Source organism: Acomys minous (assembly GCF_964271855.1).
Source record: "Acomys minous genome assembly, chromosome: 15".
In the NCBI taxonomy this organism is placed as follows: Eukaryota; Metazoa; Chordata; class Mammalia; order Rodentia; family Muridae; genus Acomys; species Acomys minous.
The window spans coordinates 36,035,222-36,058,823 of record NC_140497.1 but is presented as its reverse complement, the minus strand read 5'-3'; the positions used below and the strand labels follow the sequence as shown (position 1 = coordinate 36,058,823).

The 23,602-nt window shown below is 45.0% G+C and overlaps 1 protein-coding gene across 2 annotated transcripts; it reads left to right on the top strand.

The window, feature by feature from the left end:
- The first annotated feature begins 13,015 nt into the window (after positions 1-13,015).
- ING2 (inhibitor of growth family member 2) lies at positions 13,016-22,074 on the top strand. Of its 2 annotated transcripts, none has more exons than XM_084760660.1 (2): positions 13,016-14,141; positions 21,262-22,074. In XM_084760660.1, exons 1-2 carry the CDS (start codon positions 14,003-14,005, stop codon positions 21,927-21,929), a joined length of 807 nt encoding a protein of 268 aa, XP_084616786.1. In that variant the 5' UTR covers positions 13,016-14,002; the 3' UTR covers positions 21,930-22,074. The 2 variants fall into 2 exon arrangements, with proteins under 2 accessions (XP_084616786.1, XP_084616785.1); XM_084760659.1 differs by lacking the exon at positions 13,016-14,141 and adding an exon at positions 14,211-15,151.
- The last annotated feature ends 1,528 nt before the right edge of the window (positions 22,075-23,602 follow it).

The following is a 23,602-nucleotide window of genomic DNA, read 5'->3' as shown; positions in this document are numbered from 1 at the left end:
GCTGCCCGGATTGCCTGTTTTATCTTTGCCACTACCTCTGACTTGAGCTAAAACCCTTGAGTTGACAATCTTTTCTCCCCTCTCCTAACTGCCGTTGCCAAAGCAACAGATGTTCCTCCCACAAACTCCCCTTCCAAACTGTCCTAACAGTTTTTTCGTTCTTACAGCTCCCTTTTCGGCAAGGAGTGCCCCAGAGTTGGCATTCTGAGTCTTTCCACAATACTGAGAATCTTACATTCTGAAGTATTAGACCCACTCGTGTCATCTTTCATTATGTTCCTATATGACTACCCCCTCCCGTCCTGTGCTGGCTTGTTTTATGTCTACATGACACAAGCTAGAGTCATCTGTGAGGAGGGACCCTCAATTAAGAAAATGCCTTCTTCAGGCAGATAGATCTCTGTGAGTTACAGGCCAGCCTGGTCTACAACGCAAGTCCAGGATAGTCAGCACTACAAACCCTGTCTTGAAAAAAGAAAAAAAAAAGCCTCCAAAAGATCCTGTTGCAGGCTGTAGGGCCTGTAGGGCATTTTCTTAATTAGTAATTGATGGGGGAGGGCCCAATTGTGGGTGGTGCCATCCCTGGGCTGGTGGTCTTGGGTTCTATAAGAAAGCAGGCTGGGCCTGGTGTGGTGGCGCACGCCTTTAATCCCAGCACTCAGGAGGCAGAGGCAGGTGGATCTCTGTGAATTTGAGGCTATCCTGGTCTACAAAGTGAGTCTAGGACAGCCACGGCTATGCAGAAAAACCCTGTCTTTTTTGTTTGTTTTCGGTTTTTCAAGACACGGTTTCTCTGTGTAGCCCTGGCTGTCCTCGAACTCACAGAGATCCTCCTGCCTCCCAAGTGCCCTGTCTTTTTTGTTTTGTTCTGTTTTTCGAGGCAGGGTTTCCTCTGTGTAGCCTTGGCTGTCCTGGACTCTCTTTGTAAACCAAGCTGGCCTCGAACTCACTGTGATCTGCATGCCTCTGCCTCCCGAGTGCTGGGATTAAAGGTGTGCAGCAAAACCCTGTCTTGAAAAAAACAAAACCAAAAACAACAACAAAAAAAGAAAGCAGGATGGGCTGGGTATAGTGGTGCACACCTGTCAGTCAATAGTGTTCCTCCACGGCCTCTGCATCAGCTCTGCTGTCTATCAGGTTCCTTCAGTGATTAACTGTTAAGTGAAAGCCTAAACCAATTAAATCAGTTTAACACTTTCCTCCCCAAGGTGTTTTTGGGGGTGCTCATGGTGGTTATCACAGCAATAGTAACCCTAAGACAACTCCTCTCTGCCCCCAGTGTTGAGGACTGGACCTTGAATTTTAGGTATGCCAGGCATGCACTCTAGCCCTGAGCTACATCCCGCCAGTTTCTACCAGTGTTTATTTTCTTAGGAAATGAATTAATTTCTATTTCAAATTGAAAATGAGGTCCTATGGGAAACGCAATTTCTTAGCGTATTGAGTCCTGTAACTAATAGAAGCTGTGTCCTCTGTGGCATTGGGATCTTCACTCTGGCTGTATCCATTCCCAGTTGCCTTATGACATCATCCGGGGTCTTCCTGTCTCTTTTCCCAGTTGCCCTCTTTTTTTTGTTTTGTTTTGTTTTGTTTTGTTTTTTGTTTTTTCGAGACAGGGTCTCTCTGTGTTAGCCTGGGCTGTCCTGGACTCACTTTGTAGACCAGGCTGGCCTCGAACTCACAGCGATCCGCCCGCCTCTGCCTCCCCAGTGCTGGGATTAAAGGCGTGCGACACCACGCCCGGCCCCAGTTGCCCTCTTATGACATCACTCACTGTCATTTCCCTGTCTGTTTCCTTTCCCAGTTGCCTTCCTCAGGTCCTTCCTCATTAGGTGTGCCTGCCACATTACACTGCTACAAAGACAACAGCTCAGTGACAGACTTAAGGGGGAAAAGTTCTCTTGTGGGTAGTTCTGTTTCCTAGGTCCCTTCTGGGATTGTAGGCAGTTACAGAAGGCATTAAGGTGTACCATCAACCAAAGTATCAATTTAAAGCTACATGACTCGGGACGGGCGTGGTGGCGCATGCCTTTAATCCCAGCACTCGAGAGGCAGAGGCTGGTGGATAGCTGTGAGTTCGAGGCCAGCCTGGTCTACAGAGTGAGTCTAGGACATCCAAGGCTACACAGAGAGACCCTGTCTCAAAAAACCAAAATAAATAAATTAAAAAAAATAATAAATAACAATAATAATAAAATAAAGCTACATGACTCATAAAAATAATAAACCCTGTTTGTCATAACTTGAAATACTGAAATGAGGTCCCACAAATACTTCCAAAGTTCTTAACCACAAGTTGGGAACTACGCTTAGATGAAGATTACATAAAACCTCTCTCAAACTACTAAACAAACAAACAAAGCAAACAAACCCGTGGCTCAAGATGAACACTTTGCCTCTCATGTGTATGCAATTGTAGATTTTTGTCCCTGGGGATTTGTACTAAAATACATTTAGTACATTTGTACTAAAAATCAGGAAAATGCCCTGATACAAGCAGTTAGTGGGAACAGAAGCGTGATTTCCTATTGATCTCAATACTTAAATGTAGGCCCCACTGCACAAGAGGCAGCCAAACCCAGCCGAGTGGTTGGCAACAGTGGTGGCCACTGCATTAACACACGCCTACATATCCTCATGAGGTCGGCGGCTTGAAATGTAGCTTGTGGCTAAAATGAAGGGTTTTTTGTTTTTGTTGTTGTTGTTGTTGTTGTTGTTTAACAGATGCAGTGAGAGCTGTCTTGCACGCAAGGAGCTGGCCTTATCAGATGCACATAAAAGAACTGTTTGTACACTGTTAGGCAGGGCTATAGACATGGACCACAGTATGGGATGAAGCTCTAGTCAGAATAGTGACTGCTTTATGTCAAGAATGGAGGATGAAGCCAGGCATGGTGGCACACGCCTTTAATCCCAGCACTGGGGAGGCAGAGGCAGGTGGATCGCTGTGAGTTCGAGGCCAGCCTGGTCTACAAAGTGAGTCCAGGACAGCCAAGGCTACACAGAGAAACCCTGTCTCGAAGAAAAAAAAAAAAAAAAAAAGGAGGATGGAGACACTGTTTTCAGAAAAACATCAAACTTTTACAAAAGATGATTCCTTTCAAAGAGGCTTGTGTTTCCTGGGCTAGAGAGATAGTTCAGCATGTACTGCTCTTGCAGAGGACCGAGTTCAGTTCCTAGCACTCACATTAGGTGCCTCACAAGTAAGTACCTGTGACTCCAGCTCCAGGGGATCTAACACCCACTTCTGGACCCTGCAGACATTACAGTCACACGTGCACACAACCCACATAAACATGCACAAATACACACATAACTAAAAAGAAATCCTCATTTGAAAAGTTGATTCTCAATTGTGGTCTTATAAAATCAATTTTAATAATTGGTGCCTTTAAAATTATTCAGTAAGGGTGCCAGGTGTGGTGGCACATGCCTTTAATCCTGCACTCGGGAGGCAGAGGCAGGTGGATCACTGTGAGTTCAAGGCCAGCCTGGTCCACAAAAGGGAGTCCAGGATACCCAAGGTCTGTTACATGGAGAAACCCTGTCTCAAAAAACTTAAAAAAAAAAAAAAATTACTCGGTGAGAACACTCAGTGGGCAAAGTGCTTGTGCAAGGGGCGTCTCTGAGACTCATATTAAAGGTAGACTATGGCAGCACATATGTCTATAATCCCAGAATTCCTATGGCAAGATGAAAGGTGGAAGAGAATCTTCTAGTGCCCTTGGGACCAGCTAGCCTGGCATGCACAGTCAAGAACAAGAGGCTCTGTATCAACAAAGTAGAGGCAAGGACCGACATCGCATGTTGTCCTTTGGCTTTCATATGTGCACGTGCGTTCACACAACACGCACACGTGCACACATGGATTTAACAAGGCCTGACCATGGCTTTCCGGGAACATTTTCTACAAGTGCTATGTAACATGCACTACTTCTAGGTATGGCAGTTGTTGGAAATGTCTATTTATGGAAATAAATTGATAAACAGTTTAGAAAATCCCATGAAAGATAAACCATAATTCACCAATGTGCCGGATTAAATCATGCCAGAATAGTTCACTATAGCAATAGCTCCAATAAAACCTCGTTAAATAATTGATTCAGATCTCCTTTTCAGGGGCTAGAGATTGAGATAGAATGCCATGCACTGTTGAGTGTGTCCCTTACCTCCTGCCCAATTAGAATACCTTAAGAGGAACAAAAGACTTTACCAGACAGCATTTTTTAAAAAAGATTTGTTTACTTATTATTTATACAGTATTTTACCCACATGTGAGCCTTCAGGCCTGAAAAGGACACCATATGTCATTATAGATGGTTGTGAGACACCACATGGTTGCTGGGAATTGAACTCAGGACCTTTGGAATAACAGATAGTGCTCTTAACCTCTGAGCTATCTCTCGAGCCTACCACTAGATAACATTTAAAAAAAAAAAAAAAACAAATTTTCAGCTAGAGCTGAAGGCTTACAGTCCTTGGAAATAACAGTCTAAGGGATATGTGACTTCTTCTGGTACTTTCAACGTTATAATAGTTTGAAGAGAAAATGCTACTTTTCCTTTCTGGGTGATTCTGTTAAATTTGCTGCAAGATGCTGGATAGTGGTGGCGCACGCCTTTAATCCCAGCACTCGGGAGGCAGAGGCAGGCAGATCGCTGTGAGTTCGAGGCCAGCCTGGTCTACAAAGGGAGTCCAGGATGGCCAAGGCTACGCAGAGAAACCCTGTCTTGAAAAACCAAAACAAACAAACAAACTTAAAATCAATAAATAATAATAATAATAATAATAATAATAATAATAATAATAATAATAATAATAATAAAAAAACCCCAAGTCCTTAATTTTCTTTCTATGGGTATTTTTCTTTCCAATAATGGTTATCAACCAGAAAGGCAGATCAACTTTTGCTTCACTCTTGTACTGTTTGGTGTGTATTTAATTTATGTATTGCTATGTGACACTAGGCATTACTGCTCCATCCCAGCATTATCACCCGTAAAAAAAGTCTGTACACAATTTATTATTTTAAAGTATTATCCATTTTTTTGTGTGTGTGTGAGTACTAAAGGTGTGCTCTTGCAAGGCAGGAGTGTAGAAGTCAGTGGACAGGTCTGAGGAGACAGTTTTCTCCTGCCACCTTGTGGGATCCTGGGGAAAGAACTCAGGTCCTGTCCGGGCTGAGCCATGACATAATAGTGACCTGCCTCTCTCCATGATGGGGAGGGCAGCCTTTGGCTATTGTTTTTAAATATCAATATTATTAGTATTACCGGCTAGCAATGAATCAAGACACGGACGCTTGCTTGTTTTTGTTGTTCTTTGTTTTTTATTTTGTTTTCAAGACAGTGTTTCTCTGTGTAGCCCTGGCTATCCTGGACTTGCTTTGTAGACCAGGCAGGCCTTGAACTCACATCAATCCGCCTGCCTCTGCCTCCCCAGTGCTAGGATTAAAGGTGTGTGTCACCAGGCCTGGCTTAACACAGACACTTGTTATATTTTAAAATAGCCTTAGTTAACCCAGGGCAGGGCAGATATCAATCCTCTAAACTATTTTCCATTTGCTTCTAATAACTTTTATCAAGCTATCTCCCATCCATAATCCCAAATACTTGTTAATGTTTTTCATCTGGGCTGGATTCTCCATCCACACCGGCCATGTGTTTCTCCTCCACCTAACCCATGGCAGCCTTCCTCTCCTCCTCGGGGCGGTCTCTCCTCTGCTTCCCAGGATTCCTCTCTCTCTTCCTAAGCCCTGGGAATCTTAGCCACATCTCTATCTCCTCTGCCCTGCCTAGGTAGGATGGCTTTTTATGAATCAAAAGGTGGATCACAGAGACAGCAAGCAGTAATTAGCATCAAAATACATCAGACCATCCCCTAGCATCTGGCAGATGCTCAGCCAGGCTGCCTATTTATCAGCACTCCTTCCCTTCCCGCTGAAAATCAGTGGCCCAGGACTTCTTTTTACATAGAGTCTTCACAGTGACCATGAAGTAAGAAGAGCCATCTGAAACTCTTTCTTGTTACTCAATCTACTTATTAAGCACTGTCCGAACCCCAGACACGGTATCTGCAGAAAAACATCTTCCTGTGAGGTTCTTGGTAGTAACAAACAACAACAACAAACCCAAAACATATATCCCTAACTAAAGAAAGGGTGCAGTGGTTGGAGGGATGGCTCAGAGGTTAACAACACTGACTGCTCTTCCAAAGGTCCTGAGTTCAATTCCCAACAACCACATGGTGGCTCACAACCATCTTAATGTAATCTGATGCCCTCTTCTGTCATGCATATGTATATGCAGACAGAACACTGTATACATAATAAATAAATCTTAAAAAAAAAAAAAAGAAAGAAAGAAAGGGTGCATTTGTATGTAGGCACACCTAAAGGTCAGGCATCATTGCGGAAGAGGGTGCAGAAAGACTGCAACAGCCGGAGGATCAGGAGTTTGCTGTGAGACATGCTCACAGCATGTCAGACATGCTCACAGCAGTCTACTAGGCATGTCAGAAGGCACACCCACTAAGTCCCACCAAGAAGACTGCCTAAAACCTGAGCTAAAGAAGACATGCCACAGTGAATAGTCCTCAAGGCCTCAGCCCTGCACAGGCCTTCCACAGCCAACTAAGCAAAGCGAAGCCTAAGAGACAGTCTTCTCCAGGAAGAGCACACACCAATTGTTTATCTGCTACCAAATGTTCAGCCATGAAAACATACAAATGAGTAACATTTTGCAGACTGAGCGGCCTGTATATATAAGAGCTGGAGGAATGGCTCGGGGCTCAATCCCAGTACCCACATGGTGGCTCCAAAGCATGTATAGCTGGATCTGGTGCCCTCTTCTGGGGTGCAGGCAAACATGCTGAGGTTTCTGGGGTGCAGGCAAACATGCCTACCTCAGAACTGGGAAGAAGCAGGCCGACCTCTATGAGTTCCAGGCCAACCTCTCTGTCTGTCTGTCTGTCTCTCTCTCTGGCCAACTTCGCTGTCTGTCTGTCTGTCTGTCTGTCTGTCTGTCTGTCTCTCTTCCCGCAAGACAGGATTTCCCTGTGTAGCTTTGGCTGTCCTGGACTCACTTTGTAGACCAGGCTGGCCTCAAAATCAGAGATCAGGCTGCCTCTGCCTCCCCAAGTGCTGGGATTAAAGGTGTGTGCCACTATGCCCGGCTTTTTTTTTTTAATAATTTATTTTATTTTACAAACACTCGTGTGAGGGTGTCAGATCCATTAGAACTGGAATTACAGACAGTTGTGAGATGCTACGTGGGTGCTGGGAATTGAACCCAGGGCCTTTGGAAGAGCAGACAGTGCTCTTAACCACTGAACCATGTCTTCAGCCCCTGCCAACTCAGCTCAAAACCAACCAACCAAACAAACAAACAAGAACCCTCAGTGTACTTCCTCTCCACACACTTTTATTTCCACTTGATGTTATCTAGAGCAAATTATGAGCATCAGGGCTGGAGAGATGGCTCAGAGATTAAAAGCACTGGCTGCTCTTCCAGAGGTCCTGAGTTCAATTCCCAGCAACCAGATGGTGGCTCACAAACATCTAAAAAGAGATCTGTCACCCTCTTCTGGTGTTTATGTGTACATGCAGACACAACATTGTATACATAATAAATAAATATTTAAAAAAAAAAAAAGAAATTACAAGCATCGCAAAGTCCTGGTTTCGAGGTGGTGCCACCACTAAACGAATGAAGCCCAGTATTTCACAGGCACTGTGCCACCCATTTTCTCAGGCTGTCTAAGAAGGAATGAGGTGAAAGTTTCCCACAAATCTGACTGTCCCCGGATTCCAGGCAATCGCTGGTTAACATCTCAGCAGACTCAGCCCACTAGGAGAAAGGGGTTCTCTACAAGGACAGAATGTTCTGGCATCTTTATTTTTTAAAAAAACGACAGTTAGGGATCTACCCACTACTAGGCTTAACAACATATCTACTCTATCAATAGTTTAATCCTGGACAACATTTTAAAGTTTCACAGGTAAAATTAGACCGTCATTTCAATTTGAACACACAGCATAAAGCTCTTTTCTCTAAATTTCAAACCTTTCCCCTGCTTTTAGGAAACATAATTGCATAATTCAAACTCCTTCAATACTGTGACCTAGTTCCCCCTCCTGATGTTATAAATGGCTCTTGTAACTATGGTAACCATCTAGAGAAAGTGAATGTTTTTCTGGTCAGCTTTATGCAAAGTATAACATATGTGTTATTTTTTCTCTCTGGGATAAGCCAAGGGGACAAAATGTTTGCCTTTTTCATTAGTAATGGGAATATTATACTCAATTTCTTATCAACGATAGTTCAAGTAATTACTGGCTCCTTAATTTAAATGTTTTAGGATAACTTTTTGCTATTAGTGGTTAGTTATCCTAAATGCTGAACAGTAACACTGTAAAGCCCAAGCCCAAAGCAGATAGACTGTGTATGGATTTTGGTAATCTGTTATTTCCTTCACTATGTCCTACAGTTCTAGCCAAAGTGTTTTCTTTTTCTTTTGGTTTTTCAAGACAGAGTTTCTCTGGGTAGCCTTGGTTGTCCTGGATTCACTTTGTAGACCAGGCTGGCCTCGAACTCACAGAGATCCACCTGCCTCTGCTTCCCGAGTGCTGGGACTAAAGATGTATGCCACCACTCCTGGCTTATTGATTGTCTTTTGTACTTATAAATTGAGTTAAAATCGTGAAAAAAAATTTTGGGCTTTTCAAGATACTTTGAAATGCTTCACAGGACCATTCAGAACAAATCACACTCTAAATTAATATAAACTTGTAGATTTTAAGAATTCATTGCATTAGGTACAATTACATTTCTGTAGTGAGTTGTCAATTAATGACCTTTACTATGTTTTGGAGACAAGGTCTCACTGTGTAGCCCTGGCTGGCCTAGAACTTTGTATACAGTCTGGGCTGACCTTGAATTCAAAGATTTTAAAGAATTATTATTTAATGTATGTGAGTGTTCTATCTGCATGTACACCTGCATGCCAAAAGAGGGCACCAGATCACATTTTAGATGGTTGTGAGCCACCATGTGAGTGCTAGGAATTGAACTCAGGACCTCTGGAAGAGCAACCAGTGCTCTTTACGATCGAGCCATCTCTCCAGGCCCAAACTCAAAGAATTTTTGCATGCCTCTGCCTCCAAAGTTCTGAGCTTAAAGTAGTATGCCACCACACCAGGTTTGATGACCTTTTTATATAAAGATTTTATTTAAGGTAATTCTGGATCTCCCCACTTTTTGTTTTGTTTTGTTTTGGAGACAGGTTCTCTTTGTGCAGCCTTGGCTGTCCTGGACTCACTTTGTAGACCAGGCTGGCCTTGAACTCACAGTGATCTGCCTCCTCTGCCTCCCAAGTGCTGGGATTAAAGGCATGCACCACCATGCCTGCCTACAGTACTTTTCAACCAAATATCAGAAAGATGTTGCTGTTTCATTAAACTGAAGAGGGAACTAACTGCTCTTACTGGTTTAGGAAAGATGTCACTAAACAAATGAAAGCTTTGAGACTTGATTGAATCCCATTAAACCAAACCTGTAAAGATTAAATGGGAGAGTAAACAAATATGAATATTGAGCTGGAGCGATGGCTCAGAGCACTGTCTATTCGTCCAAAGGTCATGAGTTCAATTCCCAGCAACCACATGATGATTCACAACTGTCTATAAAGAAATCTGGTGCCCTCATCTGGCATGGAGGCAGAACACTGTATAAATAATAAATATATAATATTTTTAAAAGCCCAAACATTAATGTTTAAATTGTAAGAAAATAATGGAGCCTGCCATGGTGGCACACACCTATAATCCCAGCACTTGGGAGGCAGAGGCAGATGGATCCCTGTGAATTCCAGGCCAGCCTGGTCGACAAAGTGAGTCCAGGACAGCCAAGGCTACACAGAGAAACCCTGTCTCTAAAAAAAAAAAACAAAACAGAGGGGCTGGAGAGATGGCTCAGAGGTTAAGAGCACTGACTGCTCTTCCAAAGGTCATGAGTTCAATTCCCAGCAACCACATGTTGGATCACAACCATCTGTAATGAGATTTGTATACATAATAAATAAATAAATCTTTAAAAAAAAACAGAAAGAAAAACAAAGAAAAAATATTTTAGAACATATATGTGAGTGTTTGTCTGTACACACCATGTGTGCACCTGCTGCCACAGAGGACAGTCGAGGGCATCAGATCCCCTGGAGTTACAGGTGATTCTGAGTCACAAGGTGGGTGTTGGGAAACACACAGCCACCAAGTATATTATATTACCAAAATTTCTGTAATAAACAGTCCTCCTACACATCAGTTACACAAGACTTTACCAAGGGGAATTTGAGCAGAAGACAGAAGTAGGGGTAGAGCAGGCATCTAAGTAGCACAGACACTCCTCTTTGATAAATGTTTTAAGAAGCAGTGTCACCAAAAGAGAGCTTCTGTCTGGCTGTTTTAGTGGCCTCCAGGAAGTCTTGCTTTAAAAAATAAAAACATTTTTAGATTATTTTATGTGTATAAGTGTTTGCCTGCATGTACATGTGTGCACCACATCTATGCTTGGTGCCCACAGAGGTCAGAGAAGGGAGTCAGATGCCCTGGAACTGGAGTTAGGAATAGTTTTGAACTGCATTATGGGTGCTAGGGGTTGAAGCCAGCTCCTCTGCAAGAACAGCAAGTGCTCTTAACCACCGAGCCAACTCTATAGCCACATCATATAAGTTTTAATAATTCACTGAGGGTAAAAAAAAAAACAAACCAAGGGTTATAGATTAATTAATATAACTATATACTGATAACATGGGCCATGAGCAAATGGCTCAATTTTGTGTTTAGATACATCATAATTTTTTTTTTTTTAATATTAAGCTGGGCATGGTAGCACAGGCTCGTCCTCCTAGCACTTGGGAGGTAGAAACAGAAAGATCTTCTCAAGTCTGAGGCCAACCTGGCCTATGATATATTTGTGTGACTATCCCATGATGTCACCCATTGCTTTGTATGCTAACCTTAAAAAAAGAAAAAGAAAAGAAGGAGTTGTCAGCAAGATGGCTCAGAGGCAAAGAGCACTGGCTGCTCCTGTCAGAAAGCTGGCTTGGGAGCCCAGCACTCACATGGTGGCTCACACGCTGTGCAGTTCCACTGGATTTGACACCCTTTCCAGGCCTCCCTGAGCACCGGGTATGTACATGGTGCACATCCAGGCAAGGAAGACACTTTATACCCAAATCTTTAAAAGGAAAAAATGAAGTATTAAATAGCGGAAGAAAAGATTTTCTAATTTAATTGGCTTGACTCGAGCAGAAACTGATTTTCCCACCTCGGAAGTTGTTGCTACTTTGCTGCTAATTAGTGGTGATTGTTTCTCTCATCTCATACAGTATTAACTACGGATATAAATCTTTTATTATAAAGGAAATTGGCTTGGGGACATTCCCATTAGGGACCTAATGAAAGGTGTATATACTAGCCTTAGTCCAGTAACTTAAAGCCAACTGAAACTAATTTACGGGCATATTTTTCAAGGTCAAATTAAGAGCAGAACAAAATACTAAAGAGCACATATCCTTTTCCCCACACCAAAGAGTTACATATTGTCAATTTCTATACTGTAGAGTGGGGGAATCTTTAAATTCTGCATTTAGGAGAGTTAGGAAATGCAATCTGAAGAGGCCATATGCGTAGCTACTGAGAGGAAAAGGACAATAAATAACTAAGGTCAAGAGTTGAGTTGACCACCTTGCCTACTTTCCGTCCCATGGAAGTATTTTTACATAGTTTTACACAGGCTGCTTTCAGAAGAATGGCAGGATTAAATTAACCTGCATAAATAAAGACAACAAGAAAAGCACAGTTGCAGGCTGGAGCAACGGCTCAGGGACTAAAGAAAGAGCACGTGCTGCTCTTCCTGAGGACCCAGGTTCAATTCCCAGAACCCACACGGCAGGCAGCTCACTCCAGTTCCAGGGCACAGACACCCTCACACAGACATGCATGCAAGCAAAACACCAATACACATAAAATAATAAAGACAGGTGTGGTGGTGCACTGCCGTAATATCAGCACTCATGGAGACAGAGCCAGGCAGATCTCTGCGAGTTCAAGGCCAGCCTGGTCTACAAAGCGAAGCCAAGACAGCCAAGGCTACACAGCGAAAACCCTCAGAAAAACCAAAAAAGGGTCTGGAGAGATGGCTCAGAGGTTAAGGGCACTGACTGCTCCTCCAGAGGTCCTGAGTTCAATTCCCAACAACCACATAGTGGCTCACAGCCATCTAAAATGTAATCTGGTGTCCTCTTCTGGCCTGCAGGTGTACATGCCAATAGAGCACTGTGTTCATAATAATAAATAAATCTTAAAAAAAAAACAAAAAAGAAAAAAGAAAAAGCACACCTGCAATAATTCATACATATTATTATGTTTAAAGTTTGTAAAGGTTTATAGTAATGCCAAGGGTAATAAATACAATTAGAGTAAGGTATTATTACAGATAAGAAATTATTGTAAATTATTACATAATAATAACTACAATTCTCTGCATTTCTTTTTTTCTCTTTCAGTCTCTTTGTCAGAATTATTAGAGGTAACAAGAATGCTTTCCAAAATCCTTCCTTGCTTCTCAACATGCTATTCTGTTCTTGGGAGTTCTGCATCATCGACTTTCCTCAGTTCCCACACATGAGATCTGCCTCTAGATCAGTGAGCAGGCTGCGTAAAACCCACAGGTTCAAACAGTGCCTGACTTCACTCAGTAAGAAACATGGCGCCTTGCATTAATTCTTTCAGCCAGAATTGGCTGAATCAAAGTTGTGAGTAACCAAAAATTTAGCTTAGGTAAAAACTAAGTCAATGGTCTTACGATTTTCAACAAGACTTGGTTCTTTAATAGTAAAGATTTCAAAAGAATGACAGTAAGAAAATTCGCCCAAAGTTCTCCGAAATTCAGTAGTGTGCTTGCCTGGGTTGACTTTATTTGAGCGGTCAAAATCCCAGCCTTAAAGGAAATTAACACAGGGCGAGTTCCTGTAATATCACCCTTGCCCCCAGAACGCCGAATTTCGTGCTGTGGTTTACGAAATTCAATTTCTCCTCTAAATCAGGACCTAGATTCCCCTTGGCATGCCAACAGCTGTTTAATATATACCGCTGTTCTGAACAGGTCGCGCAACAGGTGCTGCAATGCAAACCAGGCAACAGCACCCAAACTTCTCACTCCGGCGTTTTCACTTTTCTCACTCAAAACACACTGCTCCCGAGAGGGCTTACACAAGCGGTTCATCAAAATTTGGCGAGTACGCCTCCTACTTACACCTGTTTCTTAAAACAAAACAGAACAAAATTCACACATTTAGAGGTTCCGGAAGTCTATCCGTAATTACAATTATCTCCTCCACCTGGCATTTGACTGATAGTCGGAGAGTAAGGCGGATAACCGCTCACACTGAAAGCACGGCACTCGGTGGCTGATTCGATTCTTTAATACGGTCTGTCCTGCTTCTTAGCGCTGACAACCGAGCGAGCGAAAATAAAATGCAGTGTGTGTGCGTGCACATGGGAGTGAAAATACAGCGCCGTGTATGTGCTTCTCGTTCCCCGACCACACCAAGTCCTCGCTGGCGTTGGATGCTTAATCGACCCTAACTCTGAAAACAGTTCCCTTGAGGTGCTTTGGTTTTGTTTTTTGTTTGTTTGTTTGTTTGTTTTTGGGGATCGGGTGGGGGCAACGCGACAAGTCTTGCAACCTACTCCCTAAACCAAACGCAAGGCGCGTTAGGGGGAGGGCAGGTCGACCGTGCAAGCGAGCCACCCCGGCCCTTGGGGGAAGTAGGACCGCACGAGAGGCGAGAACCGCGGCATTTAAAAAGCCGAGGGCAGAGGGCGCACCGCCTACCTCCCGGGGTCAGCCCCGGTGGCTCCGGGAGCCCGGTGGCGGCGGCGGCGGCGGCGGCAGCGGCGGGAGCCCAGGGCCTCGGGGCACTCGGCGGGAAGTCGCCGCGCATGCCCGGAGCCGCGCCCGCTGCACCCTGGGTCGCGTTAGTTCCCGCAGGCCTCACTCCGCCAGCAGCGCCTAGGGGCCGCTCGCTGCCGTCATGGGAGGCACGCGAGGGAGGCGCTGGACCCGCCAGATGGAGGCCAGGTCGGTAACTCGGGGCCGAGGGAGCCGGGCCGGTGCTTGCTATCCCTCCTTCGGGGTATGGAGACGAGAAACCGGTCGCCTGGCTTCTCGGGGGGCGGGGGGGGGCAATCGTCAGACTCCCGGCCGAGGGGCAGGCACGGCCATGCGGCCCCTTTAAGAGGGGGCGGGGCGCACCCTGCCGTTTGGCCGCCCTCCGCACCCTCCCCCTCCCCAAGGCGAGAGTCGACAGACCAATCGCCCGGGTGGCGCAGGGAAGGCGGGAGAATGCGAACCCTTCGGTAGGGCGATAGGGGCGGGGCCCAAGCCTTATTAGGAGTGACCCTGCGCAGGCGCAGAGGCGGCTGCTGGCCAAGGGGCGGGGGCAAATCTACAGAGACTCGGACAGGCACCGGGGCTCCTAGTGAGCCGAGAGGGCAGCGAGGGTCTTGTCACCGGGGATCCCGGCCACCGGGCAGCCCTGGTAGTGTTTGGGGAGTCCCAAGAGTGAGACAGCCGGTGTCACCTCCCGGGAGCCCGGCGCCGCCAGCCGCCGGGGAACCCCGCTGCTCTCCTCCCAGCGAGGGAGGGGGCCGGAGGGAGCCCCGGTTTTGCCCCGCCCCTGGGCTTGTTACCGCGGGGGCGGGGAGTGAAGGTTTCTTCTTTGGGGGGGGTGGTGGTGAGTGGAGATCGGGGGACTCGGCGGTGCCCTCTCGAGCGGCGGCCGTGTCCCCCCGCGTCGCCGGGCTGCCGAGCGGAGGAGCGGCGGTCGTGGCTGTTGCATGTGTGGCTGCTGGATGCGGAGGCGGCGGCGGCGGCGGCGGGGAGGAGCAGCAGCAGCGGCGGCGGCGGTGGCGGCGGCAGGATGTTAGGGCAGCAGCAGCAGCTGTACTCGTCGGCCGCGCTCCTGACCGGAGAGCGGAGCCGGCTGCTCACCTGCTACGTGCAGGACTACCTGGAGTGCGTGGAGTCGCTGCCCCACGACATGCAGAGGAACGTGTCGGTGCTGCGTGAACTGGACAACAAATACCAAGGTACTTTCTCCTCTCTCGGATGACAGTGTCCGCAAAGTGTACCGAGCGATCTGGTGTGTGGGACCGGGAGGGGAGAGTACACGCCGCACTCGCGGCCTTCCCTGTCCCGGCTGCGGCTGATCAGGACTTCCGAGGACCGCCCGTCCGCCGCTTGCTGCAGCTCTGGCGGCTGGCTGCAGCTGTCGCGGACGGGAATCAGCCATTTTTTTTTTTTAAGCGAGCATTTGTTCCGGTGCCTGCCCGCTGCTTGCCGCACACTGTCCTGCCCGGGGCTGGCGAGTGTGCAGCGGGGCGCGGGGCTGGACTGGGTGCTGGGCCTGCTTGTCCCCGCCCGCTAGGCCCCCTCCTTCTGCGAGCAGATGCATTGGAACGTGCGGGGGGAGGGGGCGAGAGGACGGCGAAGGTGGACTCCGGAGACTGCCCCCACCCCACCCCGTCCGGCTCCCGGTGTGGCGCGGGATTGGACAGTCTGTGCTCCCCACTGGCTCCGGGGAAAGTTCCGGGCTGCCCAGTGCCTCAGCCCTTCCTCGTCTGCTGCCAAATGGTTAAAGGGGGAGGGGTCCCCCGCAGGGCCGGGCGGAGAGGGGTGTGTGTGTGTGGCGGGGGAGGGCCCCGGTCCTGGGGCGGGGCCTGCAGGTGTGACGTCGCATGGGCGGGGCGCGCGTTCCCGCGGGCCTCCGGCCACGGCGTGCTGCTTGGAGGGGCCTGGGTAGATGGAACCGATTTCTCGAGGGGTAGAGGGAAGGATGGTGGGCCGGGCATTAGATGGGCCTGGGCGGAGTCAGTGTAAGGATGGTGATTCAGATCTCTCCTAGCCAGTGAATAAAGTCTGGGGCACTGCTGTGGGACTGTCGATGACCCTGGCTGGCTCAGCGTAGGTTCCGGGCTATGTGTCACTTCCGGACCTCTGGAGGAAGTGGGCTCGTTGGCAGGGCAACCACCTGGCGTCCCTGCACCCTTGGGTTCCTCCTCCTCCAAGTTTAAGCGAGGAGAAAAGCTTTCTTGTTTTTTTTTTTTTCCCCTTTCCCTATCAAAGAAACTAGGACAGGTAATCATCTTTAGGGGCTGGCATGCCTTTCTCCTGCTGCTAGGACAAGAGAAGTTTAGTAAACTGCTCTCAGGGAGCATTGTAGACCTAACGTGGACGGTAAAGAGGAGCCTGGAGCCATTCTGTGCTTTCTGCCATGTCACCAATCCTGTGACTTCATCCTGTAGTCCACCCCATGGTGGCGTTGTTTTAGTGTGTTAGAACACTTAGGTGCTTCTTTTCTTTTCTTTTTTCCTTCTTCTCGAGACAGGGTCTTTCTGTATTAGCCTTGGCTGTCCTGGACTCGCTTTGTAGACCAGGCGACCCTGAACTCACAGCCATTTGCCTGACTCTGCCTCCCCGAGTGCTGGGGTTAAAGGTGTGTGCCACCATACCTGGCTTCACTTAGGTGTTTCAATCTACAGATTTTTTGTTTTCTGAGTCTCTGATAAGACTAATTTCTGTTAGGAGAAGACAGTACTATTGCGTATAGTACGCCACTGTTTTCACCAGATTCAAAACAAATGAGGTAAAAATTCACTTTCATAGTTTAAACTTTATAGTTTAAAGTAATATTCAGTTAATTGTGTGGACAGTATTTTATTTCAAAGCTACTTACTTCAAAAACACTACTGGTTTTAAACTGTATGACTCCACTCACTCCAAAGGGATTGAAGCCAGGACTCACACAGGATAGGTGAAGATTTACCACTGCTCTCCAGCCCACCCCTGTTCTTCCCGCTGGGGCGGGCATCATTCTGTGGTAGTTTCTGTAGACATAGGAGACATACATGTATGGCAATGCATGGGACATGAACTTGAGTTTTCCTTATATTAACATCGTATCGTATTCTTTTTTTTTTTTTTTTTTTTTTTTTTTTTTTTGGTTTTTCGAGTCAGGGTCTCTTTGTAGCCTTGGCTGTTCTGGACTCACTTTGTAGACCAGGCTGGCCTCGAACTCACAGCGATCCGCCCAACTCTGCCTCCCGAGTGCTGGGATTAAAGGCGTGCGCCACCACGCCCGGCCTCGTATCGTATTCTTAAAGGCACAAAAATTAGATTTTTCAGGTTAATAGTGACAAAATTTTTTACAGAGAAGTCTGTGATACTACTTACCTATAATTGTCGCAAACTGCTCAGATAACATGAGTAGTAGACCTTGTAAGACTGGGAGATCAATGCAAACTGTCAGATCCATTATGATTGTGGTTAATTCCAAGATTAATATAAAAATAGTGGTCTAGCTTTTGCTATGCACATAGTTGCTAAGCTCAAGTTCACAGTTTTATTTTTGTTACATATTTATATAGTTTTGTTTTCCTGGGTCAGATTTTAATTAATTAATTTTGTTTTTTTTTTTTTCTTTTCTTTTGTTTTTTCTTTCTTTCTTTTTTTGGTTTTCTTTTTGTACAGGGTTTCTCTACAGAGTTTTCTCTCTGTAATCTTGACTGTCCTGCCTCTGCCTCCCAAGTGCTGGGATTAAAGGTGTGCACCACCACACCTGGCTAATTTTGTTTTTTTCACAGCAGGGTTTCTCTGTGTAGCCTCAGCTGTCCTGGAACCCACAGAGATCCACCTGCCTCAGCCTCCCAAGTTCTGGGATCAAAGGTATGCACCAACTTTTCACTGATTCTGAAGTATTTTCTAGTGTCGGGGTCTAATACAACAGTGCTTAGTGAGGGGGCAATTTCATTGGCTCCCTCATTGATTTGAGCCTTTCACTGAACAGTCTATTAAGTAAAGAAACAAAGAAAAAAAACCAATTGGATTAAATACTTATTGCAGGATATGGTTATTCAAAAACCATCTTCTCAGCATTTTATTCATAATTTTCTAGGGAAATAGCAAGTTTTGAGCTAAAATGGAGTATGTAATTCCAGGTGCCTTTCATACAGTGTATGGAACGTGTTGTATGATCAGATACATACATCTGGTAGCTCACAGTCTGAGGTTCTTGAATTCTGTTTTTTTTCCCCCACCTCATGCAGAAGCGATGGCATGGGTTTGCCCCATTTTTTAAAAGTACTGGATATTGAACGTGGTCTTATAAATGTATGGCGGGCAGCAGCCGTCTACCACCGACTTATTCCTAGACCCTCTTTTTACTTTTATTTTGATGCAGGAGCTCACTTGAGTTACCCAGGCTGGCCTCGAACCCACCGTGTATCCCAGACAGTTCCTAAGCTTATGATCCTCCTGTCTCACTTTCTCAAGAAGCTGGGGTTACCAGCTTGTGCCACCAGGCCTAGCAAGATGGGGGGAGATCTCTGTCTGATAATGTGGGCTGAGTAAATGGCTTTTAGGTTTTCTCTCACTGTATAATTACGGTGTCTTTAAAATATCATTTTTTGGGGGGCCGGAGGTGGCACATACCTTTAATCCCAGCGCTTGGAAGGCAGAGGCAGGCGGATCGCTGTGAGTTTGAGGCCAGCCTGGTTTACACAGTAAGTCTAGGACAGCCAAGGCTACACAGAGAAACCTTATCTCTAGAAACCAAAAATAATAATAAAATAAAATATAAGTATTTTTATCTTATTGCAGTGTCAGTGTACAAGTATCACATAAGGGACATCTAACTCCTGATTATCAGATCCAGAATCTTTGAAACAAAGTTTACATTTTTGTAATTGTTAAATTATTTTGTGTCTAGCAAGAAAATATCTAATGTCATTGTTTTTCCTGTAGGAAAACTAGGCTCATAGGAAATGCACTTACATGCCTATTTGAGCAAAACAGGATAGATTTGAACTTTGCTCAATAATGTGATGTGTACGGCCAGCAAGATGGCTCAGTTGGTAAAGGTAGTTACAGCTAGTCCCGATGGCCCGTGTTCAGTCCCTGGGACTCACATGGTGGTAGGAGAGAGCTGACTCCCACAGAGTGTCCTCTGGTCTGCATGCTGAGTGCTGTGGCGTGCGTGAGTGCTTATAGAGACACACACACACACACACAGTGCTAAAAAAGAAATTAAAGCTTTGGTATACAAATCCGCACCCTCGGTTCACTCAGCTGTTGTGGCAAAAACATCCATAGAGTGTTAATACCTGCAGTTTCCAGAGAGAAGCAAATCCATGAATGTCGTGCTAATCGCTCGCTGTTGTTACCTGATGCAGACTGCCAGTGTTAGGTGTTTTTGCTTACTTATTGTTTCTGCTCTTTATACAGTTGCAGAGTACAAAGCAGTAACGTTGCAGAGTACAAAGCAGTAACGTGGGATGTCATAGAAATAACATTGGAAGCTAAAACAATGATATGATATGTAATATCGAAAGTTAGAGTTAATATTTGTTTGTTTTTTTTTAACCCCTAGCAAGACAGAGCTCTGCCATGTAGCATTGTATCACATATGGGTAAGAGAAGAGATTTGAATAAAACTAAGCTTAGTGAGGTTTCTGGTGACTTGGCCACTGCTTGATTTGAAAAAGTGTCCAACTTTTTATACAGTTGCATCAGCAGCTTCAACAAGCTTTGAGTCAACTGCTGAGTTAGACACAGAAGCCAGACGGTCCAGTGCTGACTGGACTTGATTTTGTGTGGCGTGGCCAGTGGGCGCCAGGAGCAGCAGGGCTACGCGGGTAATAGTATTCATTTTCAGGGTTTCCCATGTGACGCTAAAAGAAAAGAGCCATTAGAACTGAGGTAACCGGCAGCCGAGAGATGCTGACCTCCTACTTTTTAATTTAAAGAGTGTCCAAGAGTAGGGTGTAACAATTAAGGTAATACTTGTCTCTGGAGTCATGTAACAAGTCACTGATTGAGCTGTAAGTCCTGTCAATGCACAAATGGGTAGTAATCTGTGCCCGAGTCCCAGAACCACCTCAGGTTTTATGGCAGGAGTCCAGCATGGACGTTTTGTATATAGAGGTATTTTGATATTCAAATAAAGAATAGGCAATACAGAATTCAGAAAATTCTAAATTAGCATTACACTTTACTTAAGAAATACTTTTGATTGTTAATTTGCTACGTGTGTGTATGTGTCTTTTCTGTGAAGATCAGAGATGGGTGTCCCACATCTTCCTCTATTGCTCTGCACCTTGTTTTTTCAGAGAGGTCTGATTCAGCTAGATTGATTGCCTCTCAGCAGGGAGCTCCAGGGACCCTCCTGTCCCTGCCTGTCCAGCATGGAGATTGCTATGGCCACAGCGCTGTTTCTGTGGTGCCCAGAATCAGCTTAGGCCCTCAAGCTTAAGTGGCGAGCACTCTACAGACTAAGACTTTTCCCTGTTCCCCCTTCCCCTTTTAAAATACAGATGGATAGTATTAATGTTCATGCTCTTCTTGTTGGTTTACTTCTAATTATCTTTGTCTTAAGGTTTCTGTTGCTGTGGTAAAACACCATAGCCAAAAGCAACTTGGAGAGAAAGAGGCTTATTTCAGTTTACAACTCAGAGGTCATAGTCAATGTCTGGGGAAAGTCAGGGCAGGAACTAGAACGTAAGCCATTCTGCACTTGCTCAGCCTTTCTTTCTTTTCTTTTCCTTTCTTTCTTTCTTTCTTTCTTTCTTTCTTTCTTTCTTTCTTTCTTTCTTTCTTTCTTTCTTTCTTTTCCCTTCAAGACAGTGTCTCTCTGTGTTAGCCTTGGCTGTCCTGGCAGCCTTGCTTTCTTATGCAGCTCAGACCTACCTGCGTATGGTTGGAACTGCCCACAGTGACCTGGGTCCTCTTACATAAGTCATCACTAAAGAAAATACGCAAAGGCCGATCTTACTGAGGAACTATCTCAATTGAGAGCTCCTCTTCCTCACTAACTCTAGCTTCAGTCAAGGTGACAAAAAAATTAACCAGAACAGCCTTAAAAAGCAACAAAAACAACTTTTAAAAATTTGTTGTATGTGAGCCCAGCAATGCATCTGTGGAGGTCAGAGGATAGTCTACAGCAGTCAGTTCTGTACTTTACAGTGTTGGTCCCAAGGATCAAATCGAGGTTGTCAGGTTGCAGGAGCAAGCTCCTTTACCAGCCCCTAAGTACCCTTTCATATTGGATGACATAGGATTTGTATGAGAATAATGTGTTTTCCTGCTTTAATTCTAACTTGAAAGTAATGTATGTGTTAATATGTCATAATATTCTCCTTTTTAGAAACCTTAAAGGAAATTGATGATGTCTATGAAAAATATAAGAAAGAAGATGATTCAAATCAGAAAAAACGCCTACAGCAGCTTCTCCAGCGAGCATTAATCAATAGCCAAGAATTGGGAGATGAAAAAATTCAGATTGTCACACAGATGCTTGAATTGGTGGAAAATCGCGCGAGACAAATGGAGCTGCATTCACAGTGTTTCCAAGATCCCACTGAAGGCGAACGAGCCTCAGACAAAGCGAAGATGGATTCTAGTCAGCCTGAAAGATCTAGAAGACCTCGAAGGCAGCGGACCAGTGAGAGCCGCGATTTATGCCACATGACAAATGGGATAGAAGACTGTGATGATCAGCCCCCAAAAGAAAAGAAATCCAAGTCCTCTAAGAAGAAGAAGCGCTCCAAAGCCAAGCAGGAGAGAGAGGCCTCGCCTGTTGAGTTTGCAATAGATCCCAACGAGCCTACCTACTGCCTGTGTAACCAGGTGTCCTACGGGGAGATGATCGGCTGTGACAACGAACAGTGTCCCATTGAGTGGTTTCACTTCTCATGCGTTTCACTCACCTACAAACCAAAGGGGAAATGGTATTGCCCAAAGTGCAGGGGGGACAATGAGAAAACTATGGACAAAAGTACTGAAAAGACAAAAAAGGAGAGAAGAGCGAGGTAGTGAAGGCTCTCCATGTTTTAAAAGGGTTCTGTGTCTTTTATATAATTGGTTTACTTTCGGAAATGTTTTAGGGTAAATGCATAAGACTATGCAATAATTTTTAATCATTAGTATTAATGGTGTATTAAAAAGTTGTTGTACTTTGTCTGTGACCTTAATTTTCTGCACTGAATTACCAAATATTTTCAGCCGGGTAGTCTTGTGACCACCGGAAGAAAGGAGCAGGGAGAGAGAGGTACAAATGAACTTCCAGCAGCTTCTCAAACCACACCTATTGAATTTTCACCTCAAACTCCCATGTTATGTTGGGAGTAAACACAAACGTTTTGCTAACATTTTAGTTCCGTGTGCTTAAGAATTTTCTGTGTTGTTGGATTTCTCTGTGTCAAAGTATCTTGGGAATTTCAACTATGAACACTAACCTGCTTAGAGATTCTTATTGGCCCCTTTATTCATACACTTGTTAAACCTCTAGTCTTCCAGAAATTCCGGGAACTAGAGAGAAGAGTAACCTGTGGTGCCATGTGGGAAAAATGCGCTTACTGGAGTATTTGCTGCTGTTCTTCCTTGGTAGCTTTTGATCGCTGTCAATTGTAGCATCTGTGAATGCCGCTGCTGTTCAGAACAGACACACTGGCGCTAGTGCTTAATACGAGACTTGCTCTGTTATGATCAGGACAGGTGACACTAGTTAGAGTGTACCAGAAGCGCTGCCTCGGGCTCGGACGGGCAGGGTTTGGACTGTTTAGCATCATGGCAAAAGCTGAACAATTTAAAGATGTGTCTTGACATTTCCTGTGTGACCCACTGCTGGAATGTTTAGCCACAGACCTACCAGTCGAAAAAAGGGCATATATTAGTCTTTAAATACTGCCTTTTCTGTCAAACAGTTTTTTTTTTTTTCAAACATTTATTTTAAATAGTTTTGCTTAGAGGCTAGAGTTTATTTCTGTCCTAGTGAGTAATTATACATCATTATACACCAATAACCTTCTGGTATTGGTGCTGTTTGATGTTTTCATGTTTATGGAGCTAATTTCATTATAACGATACAATTAATAATGTATTTGTAAAATGAATTTTCCAGGACGTTGGTATTTTGAGGTTAAGCATCTTGATGGCTGCATGTCCAGGTGCTGGAGCAGTCTTTGATAGCGGGGGCAGCAGATGGACAAGTCCTTTCAGCTTCTGTGTAGCATACTGCTTATTCATCACTTCTTTCTCATCTGATAATCTTGATTCCTTTTGATGACTATGTGAAAAGTTGTCTGCTTGTTTGGAAAAAAAAATGTTTTTTTCTCTTCAAGCTCTCTGTGTGACTTTAGGCATTTCATGTGTGACGTTAGGCATGTCATGTGTGACGTTAGGCATGTCATTTCACCCTATCTGTAAAATGAGTTGGCTTACCTGTCTCCAAGGCTCTTTTGACATTCCAGTGTTGTGCTGTGGTGAAGGATTTTAATAATGAAATGGCTTGCTTTTTCTCTTTCATTAATATCCTCCAGCCTGAGGCATGAAGACAGTTTTAAGGGTGAGGTTAGAGGTGGATAAACGAACTTATTATTTCTGTCCCAAGGGTGTTTTGCTTGGTGACTGTTGCCAGTCTTGGTGACTATTACTTCTTAGGTAAGAAATATTAGGCAGTATGATGACTTCTATTTCTACTGTAACTT